This window comes from Amblyraja radiata, chromosome 7 (assembly GCF_010909765.2).
Source record: "Amblyraja radiata isolate CabotCenter1 chromosome 7, sAmbRad1.1.pri, whole genome shotgun sequence".
NCBI lineage: Eukaryota > Metazoa > Chordata > Chondrichthyes > Rajiformes > Rajidae > Amblyraja > Amblyraja radiata.
This window is the reverse complement of record NC_045962.1, coordinates 46,573,389-46,588,056: the sequence shown is the minus strand read 5'-3', so window position 1 is coordinate 46,588,056 and position 14,668 is coordinate 46,573,389. Positions and strand designations below refer to the sequence as shown.

Below are 14,668 nucleotides of genomic sequence, written 5' to 3'. Positions count from 1 at the left end.
GTGAGCAATGTGAACAACAGCGGGCTGAGCACACAGCCTTGAGGGGAGCCGGTGCTCAGCGTGATCGAGCCTGAAGTGTTGCCAACACGGACTGACTGCGGTCTCTCTGTCAGAAAGTCCAAGATCCAGTGACACAGGGTGGTGTTGAGGCCCAGCAGGATTAGTTTCTCCACAAGTCTCTGTGGGATGATGGTGTTAAACGCTGAGCTGAAGTCAATGTACAGGATTCTGGCGTATGTGTTTTTGTTTTCCAGATGCGTGAGTACTGTGTGCAGCGTGGTAGAGATGACATCCTCTGTAGAACGGTTGGGGCGATAGGCAAACTGGAGGGGGTCTAACGATGAGGGGAGGCTGGCAGTAATGTGGGGTTTCACCAGGCGTTCAAAACACTTCATTATTATTGGGGTCAGGGCGACAGGGCGGTAGTCATTTAGGCAGGCAACAACTGGTTTCTTCGCTATGGGGATTATTGTGGAAGTTTTGAGGCATGTGGGGACAATGGCTTGACTAAGGGAGATGTTAAAGATGTCTGTTAGCACATCTGCTAACTCCTCAGCACATTCCTTGAGCACACGTCCTGGTCCGACAGATCATTTGGAAAAAATGCTGGTAGTTATGTGCAACCAGGCAACTTTGGTCATTTAATGTAGTATACCTTTATAATGATCATTTATAACCATATTTTGGTGGTGGAAATAAATGCCTTTTTACGCCTTTTTTGTCAATAAATGCCTTTTTCCGTGCCTTTTTTTGTAATTTTATTATGCCTTTTAGACTGCCTATTTCAGAGATTTTTAGCACCTAAACATCCTGGCTCTAGTCATTAATTATGGCAAGTGTCTTTAAATTTTAGACTGCCCATTATATTGTGGGTGGGATTCATGACATATTTTTGGGCATGTTTCGAGCTAAATTTCTGGCGCAGAGCTTAGTTTTTAGTTTAGTTTCGGACCAGCATGGAGAAGGTTTACCCTTTGACCATGCAAAGTGTAACGGAGACATGAGGAGTTTTCTAATGTTTAAAGCGACAAGCTGGAGTTTGATGAAGATTATAGTAATGAGTCGGAAGAAGTTTGGATGTACTTTTATTGTTTTTCATCAACAATAAAGAATTTATTAATCAAAGGACTGTGTTTTGAAGATTTATCTCTGAAGAAGCTCTGAAGGTCTCTGACGGTGAGCTCGCATGTGTATAAAGACATTCCCCTTAACCATGCAGTCCATTTAGCGGCTAGAGGGAGTAATCTCTTGAATGATATAAAAATCTGCCGCTGCACCACAGTCTGTCCGTATTAGTGGAAATGTGTCATCCTCGATAATCGCACGGGAGCACCTCAAGCCTGCGTGCTCAGCCTCCTGCTGTACTCACTCTATACACATGACTGTGTAGCCGGACATAATGCGCACTCCATCATCAAGTTCGCCGACGACACCACTGTTGTAGGACGAATCACTGATGGTGTCAAGTCAGAGTATAGAAGTGAGATGGACCGATTGACCAAATGGTGCCAACACAATAACCAGGCTCTCAACACCAGCAAAACCAAGGAACTGATTGTGGGCTTTGGAAGGGGTAGGATAGGAAACACAATCCCGTTTATACGATGGTGGAAAGGGTCAAGAACTTCAAATTCCTGGGCGTGCATATTTCCGAAGATCTTTCCTGGTCCCAGCACACTGATGCAATTATAAAGAAAGCACATCAGCGCCTCTACTTCCTGAGAAGATTACGGAGAGAGTCGGTATGTCAAAGAGAACTCTCTCGAACTTCTACAGATGCACAGTAGAGAACATGCTGACTGGTTGCATCGTGGTTCGGCAACTTGAGCATCCAGGAGCGGAAAAGAATGCAGAAAGTTGTGACCACTACCCAGTCCATCATCGGCTCTGACCTCCCCACCATCGAAGGGATCTATCACAGTCGCTCCCTTAAAAAAGCTGCCAACATCATCAAAGACCCACACCATCCTGGCCACACACTCATCTCTCTGCTGCCATCAGGTAGAAGGTACAGGAGCCTGAAATCTGGTACATCCAGGTTCAGGAACAGCTTCTTCCCCACAGCCATCAGGTCATTAAACTCGCCATCAAACAAACTCTGAACTATAACAGCCTATTGCACTTTATCTGTTTATTTATGTGTATATATGTGGTCTATGCTATATAGACACACTGAACTGTTCTGTATTTATGCTTACAATACCCTGTTGTGCTGCAGCAAGCAAAACTTTCATGTCCTATCTGGGACACATGACAATAAACTCTCTCTTGACTTGACTTGACTTCACTGAGACATGAGAAGAATCTCAAATCCACATGTAAAAGTTAATAAAGATCAATATGGTCTGGACAGAAATGTTCAGACTCAAGGCCTAAGAGTGACACCCACTGGCACAAGAACATGAGATCAAGAATATTCCATTGTGGCTGAAGGAGACATTCTAGTATCTGTTTCAGCTACTTCACACTTAATAATTTCCAGTTTATGTGCGGGCCTGCTCTAATAGTCACACAGCATGTGAACAGGCTCTTGAGCCTGACTCATCATGCCAACACAGATCACTTTCTACGTTAATCCGGTTTTCCTGAATTTGGCCCTCATCCCTGCACACAATATTCCAAGTATGGTCTAAACACCGTCTTGTACAGCTGCAACTCTTCCACTGAATAACCCTACCTATGAAGGAAAGCAAGTGAGCTCAATACCTTCTTCACTACCCAATCCACCTGTGTCACTACTTTCAGGAAGCTATGAACTTGCATCCCGAGATCACTCTGTTCATCAACATTTCTGAGGTCCTTGCCATTTACAGTAATTCAAGTTGGGTGGTAAATAATAGACAATAGGTGCAGGAGTAGGCCATTCGGCCATTCAATGCGATCATGGCTGATCATCCCAATCAGTACCCCGTTCCTGCCTTCTTACTATATCCTCTGACTCCGCTATCTTTAAGAGCCCTATCTAGCTCTCTCTTGAAAGTATCCAGAGAACCGGCCTCCACCGCCCACTGAGGCAGAGAATTCCACAGACTCACAACTCTCTGAAAAAAAGTGTTTCCTTGTCTCCGTTCTAAATGGTTTACCCCTTATTCTTAAACTGTGTCGCTGGTTCTGGACTCCCCCAACATCGGGAACATGTTTCCTGCCTCTAGTGTATCCAAACCCTTAATAATCTTATATGTTTCAATAAGATCACCTCTCATCCTTCTAAACTCAGAAGTATACAAGCCCAGCGGCTCCATTCTCTCAGCATATGACAGTCCAGCCATCCCGGGAATTAACCTCGTAAACCTACGCTGCACTCCTTCGATAGCAAGAATGTCCTTCCTCAAATTAGGGGACGCACACAATAATCCAGGTGTGGTCTCACTAGGGCCCTATACAACTTCAGAAGGACCCCTTTGCTCCTACACTCAACTCCTCTTGTTATAAAGGCCACCATGCGATTCGCTTTCTTCACTGCCTGCTGTACCTGCATGCTTACTTTCATTGACTGATGAACAAGGACCCCCAGATCCCGTTGTACTTCCCCTTTTTCCAACTTGACACAATTTAGATAGTAATCTGCCTTCCTGTTTTTGCTACCAAATTGGATAACCTCATATTTATCCACATTAAACTGCATCTGCCATGCATCTTCCTACTCACCCAACCTGTCCAAGTCACCCTGCATTCTCATAGCATCCTCCTCACAGTTCACACTGCCACCCAGCTTTGTGTCTTCAGCAAATTTGCTGATGCTACTTTGAATCTCTTCATCTAAATCATTGATGTATATTGTAAATAGCTGTGGTCCCAGCACCAAGCCTTGCGGTACCCCATTAGTCACTGCTTGCCATTCTGAAAGGGACCCGTTAATCCCTACTCTTTGTTTCCTGTCTGCCAACCAATTTTCTATCCATGTCAGCACTCTACCCCCAATACCATGTGCTCTAATTTTGCACACTAATCTCCCATGTGGGACCTTATCCAATGCTTTCTGAAAGCCCAGGTACACTACATCCACTGGCTCTTTGTCCATTTTCCTAGTTACATCCTCAAAAAATTCCAGAAGATTAGTCAAGCATGATTTCCCCTTTGTAAATCCATGGTGACTTGGAACGATCCTGTTACTGCTATCCAAATGTGCCGCTATTTCATCTTTTATAATTGACTTCAGCATTTTTCCCAACACCAATGTCAGGCTAACTGGTCTATAATTCCCTGTTTTCTCTCTCCCGCCTTTCTTAAAAAGTGTGATAACATTACCTACCCACCAATCCACAGGAACTGTTCCTGAATATATCGAACATTGGAAATTTATCACCAATGCGTCCTCAATTTTGAGAGCCACTTCCTTAAGTACCCTGGGATGCAGACCATCAGGCCCTGGGGATTTATCAGCCTTCAGTCCCATCAGTCTACCCAACACCATTTCCTGCCTAATGTGGAGTTCCTTCAGTTCCTCAGTCACCCCAGATCCTCTGGCCACTACTATATGAGGAAGATTGTTTGTGTCCTCCTTAGTGTAGACGGATCCAAAGTACTTGTTCAACTCATCTCCAATTCCTTGTTCCCCATAATAAATTCACTTTTTTCAGTCTTCAAGGGTCCAACCTTGGTCTTAACTAATTTTTTCCTCTTCACATACCTAAAGAAGCTTTTACTATCCTCCTATATTCTTGGCTAGCTTACCTTCATACCTCATCTTTTCTCCCCGTATTGCCTTTTTAGTTATCTTCTGTTGCTCTTTAAACATTACTCAATCTTCTTGCTTCACGCTCATCTTTGCTACGTTGTACTTCTTCTCTTTTATTTTTATACTGTCCATGACGTCCCTTGTCAGCCACGGTTGCCCCTTACTCCCCTTGGAATCTTTCTTCCTCTTTGGAATTAACTGATCCTGCACCTTTTGTATTATTCACAGAAATTTGTTGTTTTCTTGTCCTGTTTTAGTTAGTTAATTTGAGTTATTAGGTTGTGTATGTGTGGGGGGGGGGGGGGGGAGGGGGGAGGGGGGAGGGGGGGGGGGGGTGGGAGGAACTTGTTTTAGTCTCTTCCTTCGGAGGGGTGCGACTCTTCTTGTCATATCCCCCGTCTCTGTCTCCGTCTGCGCTGAGGCCTACTGGCAGAGCTGGCGGCCTCCAACTGGGACCGACCTCGAGGCTCCGGAGGCAGAGCCAGCCAGGACTTACCAGCGCGAGGCTGACCGACTTCGGGGCTGAGGCGGCGGCGGCCCGACTTGGAGCTGAGGCGGCGTTCCGGCGTTCGGCGGCGGCCCAACTCGGAGCTGAGGCTGCGTTCCGGCATTCGGCGGCGGCCCGACTCGGAGCTGAGGCTGTGTTCCGGCGGCGGCCCGACTCTGGGCTGAGGCGGCGGCGGCCTGACTCGGAGCTGAGGTGGCGGCGGCCCGACTCGAGGTTGAGGCGGCGGCAGCCCGACTCGGGGCTGAGGCGGCGGCGGCTCGACTCGGAGCTGATGCGGCGGCGGCTCAACTCGGATCTGAGGCGGCGGCGACCCGACTTCGGAGGTTCAGCCGCGGGCCAGTGGACGACATCGTCGGGAGCTCGCAGGTCACAGGTTGGTGACCTATTTTTCCGGAGCTCCCGCAACAGCTTCGTCCGCTGGACTGGAGGGTGGCAGCTTCGACCATCCCGGGCCGCGGAGTTTGAACCGGCCCGTTCACGGAGCACGGTTGAGCCGCGGCACTTACTTACCATCACCCGGTGGGGTCACAACATCGGAGGCCTGGATCGCCTCAGTGCAGAGGGAGAGCAAGGAGGGAAGGGACAAAGACTTTAAGACTTTTGCCTTCCATCACAGTGAGGAGGTGTCTGGTGAACTCACTGTGGTGGATGTTAAATTTGTGTTTATTGCGTGTTTTGTTATTTTATTATATGTATGACTGCAAGGCAACAAAATTTCGTTCAGACCGAAAGGTCTGAATGACAATAAAGGATACTTTGACTTTGAATACTTGCCATTGTTGTTCCACTGTCATTCCTGCTAGGTTATCTTTCCAGTCAACTTTGGCCAGCTCCTCCCTCATGGCTCCATAGTCCCCTTTGTTCAACTGTAACACTGACACCTTTGATTTACCCTTCTCCCTCTCCAATTGTAAATTAAACTTGAGCATATTAGATCTATAGTTAGGGGGTCAGACAGGCGATTCTGTGGACGCAGTCGGGAGACCCGGATGGTAGTTTGCCTCCCTGGTGCTAGGGTCTGGGATGTGTCTGAACGTGTCCAAGATATCCTGAAATGGGAGGGAGAGGAGCCCGAGGTCGTGGGGCATATAGGTACCAATGACATATCTAGAAAAAGAGAAGAGGTCCTGAAAGGAGAATTTAGGGAGTTAGGAGGGGAGTTAAAGAGAAGGACCGCAAAGGTAACAATCTCGGGATTACTGCCTGTGCCACGCGACAGTGAGAGTAGGAATGGAGCAAGGTGGAGGATAAATGCATGGCTGAAGGACTGTGGCAGAGGGCAGGGATTCAAATTTCTGGATCATTGGGACCTCTTTTGTGGAAGGTGCGACCTGTACAAAAAGGATGGGTTGCACTTGAACCCGAGGGGGACCAATATCCTGGCGGGGAGATTTGCAAAGGCTACTGGGGAGACTTTAAACTAGAATGGTTGGGGGGAGGGACTCAAATAGAGAAAGCTAGTAGACAGTGTGTGAGAGAAGGAAAACACTCAGACCCAACATGTAGGGGGGAAAGAAGAAAACAATAATAAACAGAGAATAAGAGGTGGTGGGGTTCTTAAATGGGTGAGCAGAGAGACAGAGGGGTGTAAAATGGGGGTGGAAGCAATAGGTAGCAAGATGAAAAGTAAAAGTGGCAGGCAGACAAATCCAGGGCAAAAATCAAAAAGGGCCACTTTTCAACATAATTGTAAAAGGGGTAAGAGCGTTGTAAAAACAAGTCTTGTTGTGCGTGCCCCCTTGGGCAAGAGTGACCATAATATGGTTGAGTTCTTCATTAGGATGGAGAGTGACATTGTTAATTCAGAAACAATGGTTCTGAACTTAAAGAAAGGTAACTTTGAGGGTATGAGACGTGAATTGGCCAAGATTGACTGGCAATTAATTCTAAAAGGGTTGACGGTGGATATGCAATGGAAGGCATATAAAGACTGCATGGATGAACTACAAAAATTGTTCATCCCAGTTTGGCAAAAGAATAAATCAGGGAAGGTAGTGCATCCGTGGATAACAAGGGAAATCAGGGATAGTATCAAAGCAAAAGATGAAGCGTACAAATTAGCCAGAAAAAGCAGCATACCAGAGGACTGGGAGAAATTCAGAGACCAGCAGAGGAGGACAAAGGGCTTAATTAGGAAAGGGAAAATAGATTATGAAAAAAAACTGGCAGGGAACATAAAAACTGACTGCAAAAGTTTTTATAGATATGTGAAGAGAAAGAGATTCGTTAAAACAAATGTAGGTCCCTTGCAGTCAGAAACAGGTGAATTGATCATGGAGAACAAGGATATGGCGGACCAATTGAATAACTACTTTGGTTCCGTCTTCACGAAGGAAGACATAAATAATCTGCCGGTAATAGCAGGGGACCGCGGGTCAAAGGAGATGGAGGAACTGAGTGAAATCCAGGTTAGTCGGGAAGTGGTGTTGGGTAAATTGAATGGATTAAAGGCCGATAAATCCCCAGGGCCAGATAGGCTGCATCCCAGAGTACTTAAGGAAGTAGCTCCAGAAATAGTGGATACATTAGTGATAATTTTTCAAAACTCTTTAGATTCTGGAGTAGTTCCTGAGGATTGGAGGGTAGCTAACGTAACCCCACTTTTTAAGAAGGGAGGGAGAGAGAAAACGGGGAATTACAGACCAGTTAGTCTAACATCGGTAGTGGGGAAACTGCTAGAGTCAGTTATTAAAGATGGGATAGCAGCACATTTGGAAAGTGGTGAAATCATTGGACAAAGTCAGCATGAATTTACGAAAGGTAAATCATGTCTTACGAATCTTATAGAATTTTTCGAGGATGTAACTAGTAGAGTGGATAGGGGTGAACCAGTGGATGTGTTGTATCTGGACTTTCAGAAGGCTTTCGACAAGGTCCCACATAAGAGATTAGTATACAAACTTAAAGCACACGGTATTGGGGGTTCAGTATTGATGTGGATAGAGAACTGGCTGGCAAACAGGAAGCAAAGAGTAGGAGTAAACGGGTCCTTTTCACAATGGCAGGCAGTGACTAGTGGGGTACCGCAAGGCTCAGTGCTGGGACCCCAGCCATTTACAATATATATTAATGATCTGGATGAGGGAATTGAAGGCAACATCTCCAAGTTTGCGGATGACACTAAGCTGGGGGGCAGTGTTAGCTGTGAGGAGGATGCTAGGAGACTGCAAGGTGACTTGGATAGGCTGGGTGAGTGGGCAAATGTTTGGCAGATGCAGTATAATGTGGATAAATGTAAGGTTATCCACTTTGGTGGCAAAAACAGGAAAGCAGACTATTATCTAAATGGTGGCCGATTAGGAAGAGGAGAGATGCAACGAGACCTGGGTATCATGGTACACCAGTCATTGAAAGTAGGCATGCAGGTGCAGCAGGCAGTGAAGAAAGCGAATGGTATGTTAGCTTTCATAGCAAAAGGATTTGAGTATAGGAGCAGGGAGGTTCTACTGCAGTTGTACAGGGTCTTGGTGAGACCACACCTGGAGTATTGCGTACAGTTTTGGTCTCGAAATCTGAGGAAGGACATTATTGCCATAGAGGGAGTGCAGAGAAGGTTCACCAGACTGATTCCTGGGATGTCAGGACTTTCATATGAAGAAAGACTGGATAGACTCGGCTTATACTCGCTAGAATTTAAGAGATTGAAGGGGGATCTTATAGAAACTTACAAAATTCTTAAGGGGTTGGACAGGCTAGATGCAGGAAGATTGTTCCCGATGTTGGGGAAGTCCAGGACAAGGGGTCACAGCTTAAGGATAAGGGGGAAATCCTTTAAGACCGAGATGAGAAAAACATTTTTCACACAGAGAGTGGTGAATCTCTGGAACTCTCTGCCACAGAGGGTAGTTGAGGGCAGTTCATTGGCTATATTTAAGAGGGAGTTAGATGTGGCCCTTGTGGCTAAAGAGATCAGGGGGTATGGAGAGAAGGCAGGTACGGGATACTGAGTTGGATGATCAGCCATGATCATATTGAATGGCGGTGCAGGCTCGAAGGGCCGAAGGGCCTACTCCTGAACCTATTTTCTATGTATCTATGTATCTATGTATATTGTGGTCACTACCTCCTAATGGCTCCTTAACCTCAAGTTCCTTTATCAAATCCGGTTCATTACATAACACTAAATCCAGAATTACCTGCTCCCTGGTAGGCTCCAATACAAGCTGCTCTAAGAATCCACCATGGAGGCACTCGACAAACTCCCTTTCTTGGGGTCCAGTACCAACCTGATTTTCCCAGTCTACCTGCATGTTGAAATCTCCCATTACAACCATAGCATTACCTTTACAACATGCCAATTTTAACTCCTGATTCAACTTGCACCCTATATCCAGGCTACTGTTTGGGGGCCTGTAGATAAGTCCCATAAGGGTCTGTTTACCCTTACAACTCCTTAGTTCTATCCATACTGTCTCCACATCTCCTGTTTAAATGTCACCCCTTACTAGGGACTGAATTTAATTCCTCACCAACAGAGCTACCCCACCCCCTTTGCCCACCTGTCTGTCTTTTCGATAGGAGGTATACCCTTGATTATTCAGTTCTCAGCCCTGGCCCTCTTGCAGCCATATCTCTGTAATTCCCACAACATCATACTTGCCAATTTCTAACTGAGCCTCAAGCTCGTCCACTTTATTTCTTATACCGCGCATTCATATACAACACTTTGACCTCAGTATTCACCTCGCCTCGCGCACCATTCACAATTGGTCCTGACCTTATTCTCTTATCCCTTTTCGAACTTTCCTTCCCATTAATTTGATAGTCTTTTGTAACTTTTCCTGTACAAAATTTCCGGAGGGATTCCAAACAACTCGGAAGAGCTCACTCTTGTATTTTGCTTCGGAAAGTCAATTTTCAATTATGTAGTGTTGGAATAAACAGTTTGGTGCAAACAACATTCTATCCCTTCATGCCGACATAGCGAAAAGTAAATAGACAAGTCGGCCCACAGCTCCATCTGGTGGATTTCTAAACTGTAAACCAGTGAAAGACTTAAGTAAACCAAACTAAAGAGAAATTGCTGATATATATGTTAATATTGGCTAAATTAAAGAAGTCACAAAATGGAGGATCTTTGTATTTGCAGGGCCTGCTTGGCCTCTTTCTGTGAAAGCTGCAGGGCTGGGGGTGGCTCCAGAATGTTTGGATCCTGGATGGAAGTGGCCTGATGTCCTCTTTATTGTTAGTACATATGAGTATTTTGCAGAAATAGATAAACAGATCTGCAAATGCATGATTAGGATTGGTTATAGAGGGGGGTGTAGAAAGGTATTGTTAATTATGCTGCAGTGTGAAACCTAGTTCAAATTTTTTTTACAACCTGGGAAAATGTTTCTTTACTTTGGTTAACCGTCTTCCATCTAGAAGCTTCTGTGGAAACAGTGTAATGGGGTACTATGTGATTGGGTTAGGGAACTGTCAATAACTGTATAATATGATCAATATGTGTGATTGGCTTGTAGGGGCTGCTCCCCCCCCCCCCCCCCCCCCCCATATAGTTTTGTGCCAGATCCGATGCCCTATAAAAGAGTGAACCCACATGGATCAGAGTCGGTCTTCTGCAGGTGCACCTGGGACTGTGTGTGTCTGGAGGTGTCTGCTTGCACGAGACTGAAGGGCTTGGACGAGTAGAGACAAGGATCGGACCCATGTGGTTAGGTATTGTATAGGGAGTTCGTTTGTGTTTGGGAGGAATAAAGAATAGTTGATCCAGTGCTTGACACAGTGTTTTACTGAACTAGACTAAGGGGGTAAGCTGTTGGAACATAATTATATATATATATATATATATATAGGAGCCCACACCGGGAACACCGGATACAGTAGTTAAAATTTCTTCCGGTTTCCGGCTTTGGCCTACGCGATCTCCCAGTTGCCAAACATTTTAACTTCATGTTCCCATACGGACCTTTCTGTCCTGGGTATCCTCCATGGTCAGAATGACACAAATTGAAGGAACAGCATTTCATATTTTGCTTGGGCAGCTTACAACCCAGTGGTATGAACATTGATTTCTCTCATTTCAAGTATCTCCTGCATTCTTCCCCCCCCCTCCCCCCCACCCATAATCAAGGATGAGTCGCACCCTGGGCACTCCCTCTTCTCATGAAAACACATACCTCCAGATTCAGGGACAGTTTCTTCCCAACTGTTATCAGACAACTGAATCATCTTACCACAACCAGAGAGCACTAGTGGACTACTATCTATCTCATTGGTGACCGTCAGACTATCTTTGATCGGACTTTGCTAACATTACCTTGCACTAAACGTTATTGCTTTATCATGTAACTATACACTGTAAATGGCTCGATTGTAATCATGTTGTGAATTTATGGAATTCACTGCCACAGAGGGCAGTGGAGGCCATGTCACTGGATGGATTTAAAAGAGTTAGATAGAGCTCTAGGGGCTAGTGGAGTCAAGGGATATGGGGAGAAGGCAGGCACGGGTTATTGAAAGGGGGCGATCAGCCATGATCTGGCTCGAAGGGCCGAATGGCCTCCTCCTGCACCTATTTTCTATGTTTCTATGTATTGTCTTTGTGCTGATTGGATAGCATGTAACAAAAGCTCTTTACTGTACCTCAGTACACGCGACAATAAACTAAATTGAAACCCCAGTCATCGTACTAGTTCCACTGTTTGCATCCTTGTATTCCTGTCATTATGACATCTTCTCCAGCCAACAATGGGCCATTATGGACTCCACCCTTCCTGAGGTCATCAGTTGTTGGTCCTGTTTTGTTCTGACCTCTATCTTTCAGTCTGAAGAAGGGTTCCGACCCTAAATGTCATTTATTCCATTTCTCCAGAGATGCTGCCGGACCCACTGAGTTACTCTAGCATTTTGTGTCTATTTTTTTATGAACCAGCATCTGCAGTTCCTTACTACACATAAGAAATAAAGTAAGACCTATTTTTATTCATATTATGCCTTTGATGTGCAAGACTTACCAAAGTGTGTGAGATCTTTTATATCAATCGGAAAGAGCTGATAGTCGTGTTTTAAGGTATTAGCATAAAGATGGTACTTTGTTAGTGCATCACTTGGAGTGTCAGCATAGATTTTGTGGTTTGAACTCATGTGTGACTTGAATTCAAAAGTTCCTCCCCAGAGCCAAGAGTACTACCACTCAGTTATTTTTAGTTTAGTTTAGTTTATTGTCACGTGTATAGAGGTACAGTGAACAGCTTTTGTTGCGTGCTAACCAACTATTCAGAAATCTTAGACACACAATGCTGGAGTAACTCAGTGGGACAGGCAGCATCTCTGGAGAGAAGGAATGGGTGACGTTTCGGGTCGGGATCCTTCTTCCAGAGATGCTGCCTGTCGCGCTGAGTTACTCTAGCATTTTGTGCCTATCTTCGGTTTAAATCAGCATCTGTAGTTCCTTCCTACACATATTCAGAAATCTAAACGATTTGGTGTTTCTGGCTCATCGGTGATGTTTGCTGCACTTACCGGAGTTTCAGTCCCTGCACTCCCTTACAGTCATCAACACCCCACACCTAGTGCTTCTTGCCATCCAGGTTCCGACGAGCCCTTAAAATTTACGAGATTCACAGGAATGTTTGTCATTCTACTATGTAACACCTCAAAAAAGTGAATTAGAAGTGTGTTGGAGTGTTTTAAAAAATACATCCAATTATCCTGAAAACTTGTCAGGCTGAACTGCAGATGCTGGTTTAAACCGAAGACAGACACAAAATGCTGGAGGAGCTCAGCGGGTCAGGCAGCATCAAAGATCATTCCTCTATAATCTTTGGGCAGCATCCCTGGAGAGGAGTCCGATACGTCACCTATCCCATTTCTCCGGAGATCCTGCCTGACTCGCTGAGTTACTCCAGCATTTTGAGTCTATCCTGAAATTATGCTAGTCCGGCACGATAAGCTTAAGAGAGTTTTGCCGTTTTGTTCCATTCTATTTAACTACATTATGCCCTTCAAAAAAGATACCTTTAAAGACGAAGGGTTGGAAAACGTTCAAACTTTCCCTCTGATCCGAGGGATTGTGGGTCGGTCCTGTGGTTTCTCTGTGTACTCGAAGGGCCAAATGGCCTACTCCTGTACCTATTTTCCATTTGCTCTTTAAAGTGGGGAGCAGTGTTGGCCGATGTTCCGATCAAAGGTTTCGGCTGTTGATCACTGCGGCTCCCTGAAGACAGTGGGCGGTCCGTGTCTCTGCCACCGCCATTTGGCGACTGCCGGCGGTGGCCGTTGCTTGGCAACACTGCATACAAAATGGCGAAGTTTGTGGTAGCAGGTGAGTTGGATTGGTGTGTGAGTGTTAAGTGAGGCGAAATCTGCGGATAGGTAGCTACAGTTCGCGTTTTAGCTTCTATTCCACCCACATTTAAGAAGTACAAGAGCGAAGGGCTTTAGAACGATACGATAGAACTTTATTTATCCCAGGAGGGAAATTGATCTGCCAACAGTCATAAACCACAAGATACATGAAACTAGGAAATTAAAGTGACGTGTGGAAAGGATTGTGGATGTGAAAGGATTGGGGAGGGGAGTCAGTCTACCCCATCACAGAAGGGGAAGAAGTTCTAGAATTTCATAGCCACAGGGAAGAAGGACCACCTGTGGCGGTTCTGTACTGCATCTTGATTGATGGAACCAGTCTGTTGTTGAAGGTACTCCTCAGATTATTGACCAGTGTGTCATGGAGGAGGTGAGATATATTGTCCAAGATGCTCTGCAGTTTGAGGAGCATCCTCCCCTACAAGACCACCTCTCATGAATCCAACTCCGCCCCCAGGACTGAGCCAGCCTTCCTGATGAGCTTGTTAATCCTTTTGGTATCTGAGGCCATCGCCCTGCTGCCCCAGCACACGATAGCAAAGAATATGGCATCAGCTAACACCAGCTAGAACAGGCATCAGGGTAAGGAATTTAACACTGAGACTATTGAATTCATGTCTCAGGATTTAGTGTGGAGGCTGGGACTCAAGTCACCTGTACAAGGGGGACAAGTTGCACCTGAACTAGAAAGGGACCAATATCCTTGAAGGGAGGTTTACTGATGCTACTCAGGGGGGTTCAAATGAGATTGGCAGGGGGTTGACAACTAAAGTAGTAGATTAGCTATTGGAAGGAGTGATGGAAAGGTATAGGATAGGATCAGTAATTCTCAAAGGAAGGATGGGCAGAGAGAGATGAAGTGATGAACTTAGAGCCTAGATCAATGCCTGGGACTAAGATGTGGTGGTCATTGTAGAAACGTGTTTGCAAGAGGGACATGACTGGCAGTTCAACATTCCAGGGTTTAATTGGTTCAGATGTGAGAGAGAGGGAGGGGGGAAAATGCAGCAGAACTAGACTACTAATCAGGGCGAATGTCACAGTGGCACTCGGAGAGGACATACTGGAAGGTTTGTCTGCTGAGGCAATATGGGTAGAGTTAAAAAATAAGAAAGGCGCAACCACTCTAATAGGATTGTTCTATAGCACCCACCCCTCCCCCCAAATAG

General features: G+C 45.5%; 1 protein-coding gene across 3 annotated transcripts in view; it reads left to right on the top strand.

Moving 5' to 3' along the window:
- Positions 1–13,393: 13,393 nt before the first annotated feature.
- Positions 13,394–14,668, top strand: part of mdh1b (malate dehydrogenase 1B) — a 75,012-nt gene continuing 73,737 nt past the window's right edge. The window contains exon 1 of one of the 3 annotated variants that reach the window (XM_033024373.1): positions 13,394–13,455. Coding sequence is in view for 1 of the 3 variants with exons in the window: in XM_033024372.1 (XP_032880263.1) it covers positions 13,434–13,455 (22 nt within the window). In the remaining 2 variants the exon portion in view is untranslated. The remainder of the gene's footprint in view (positions 13,456–14,668) is intronic. The other 2 variants (XM_033024372.1, XM_033024375.1) reach the window with 2 other exon arrangements.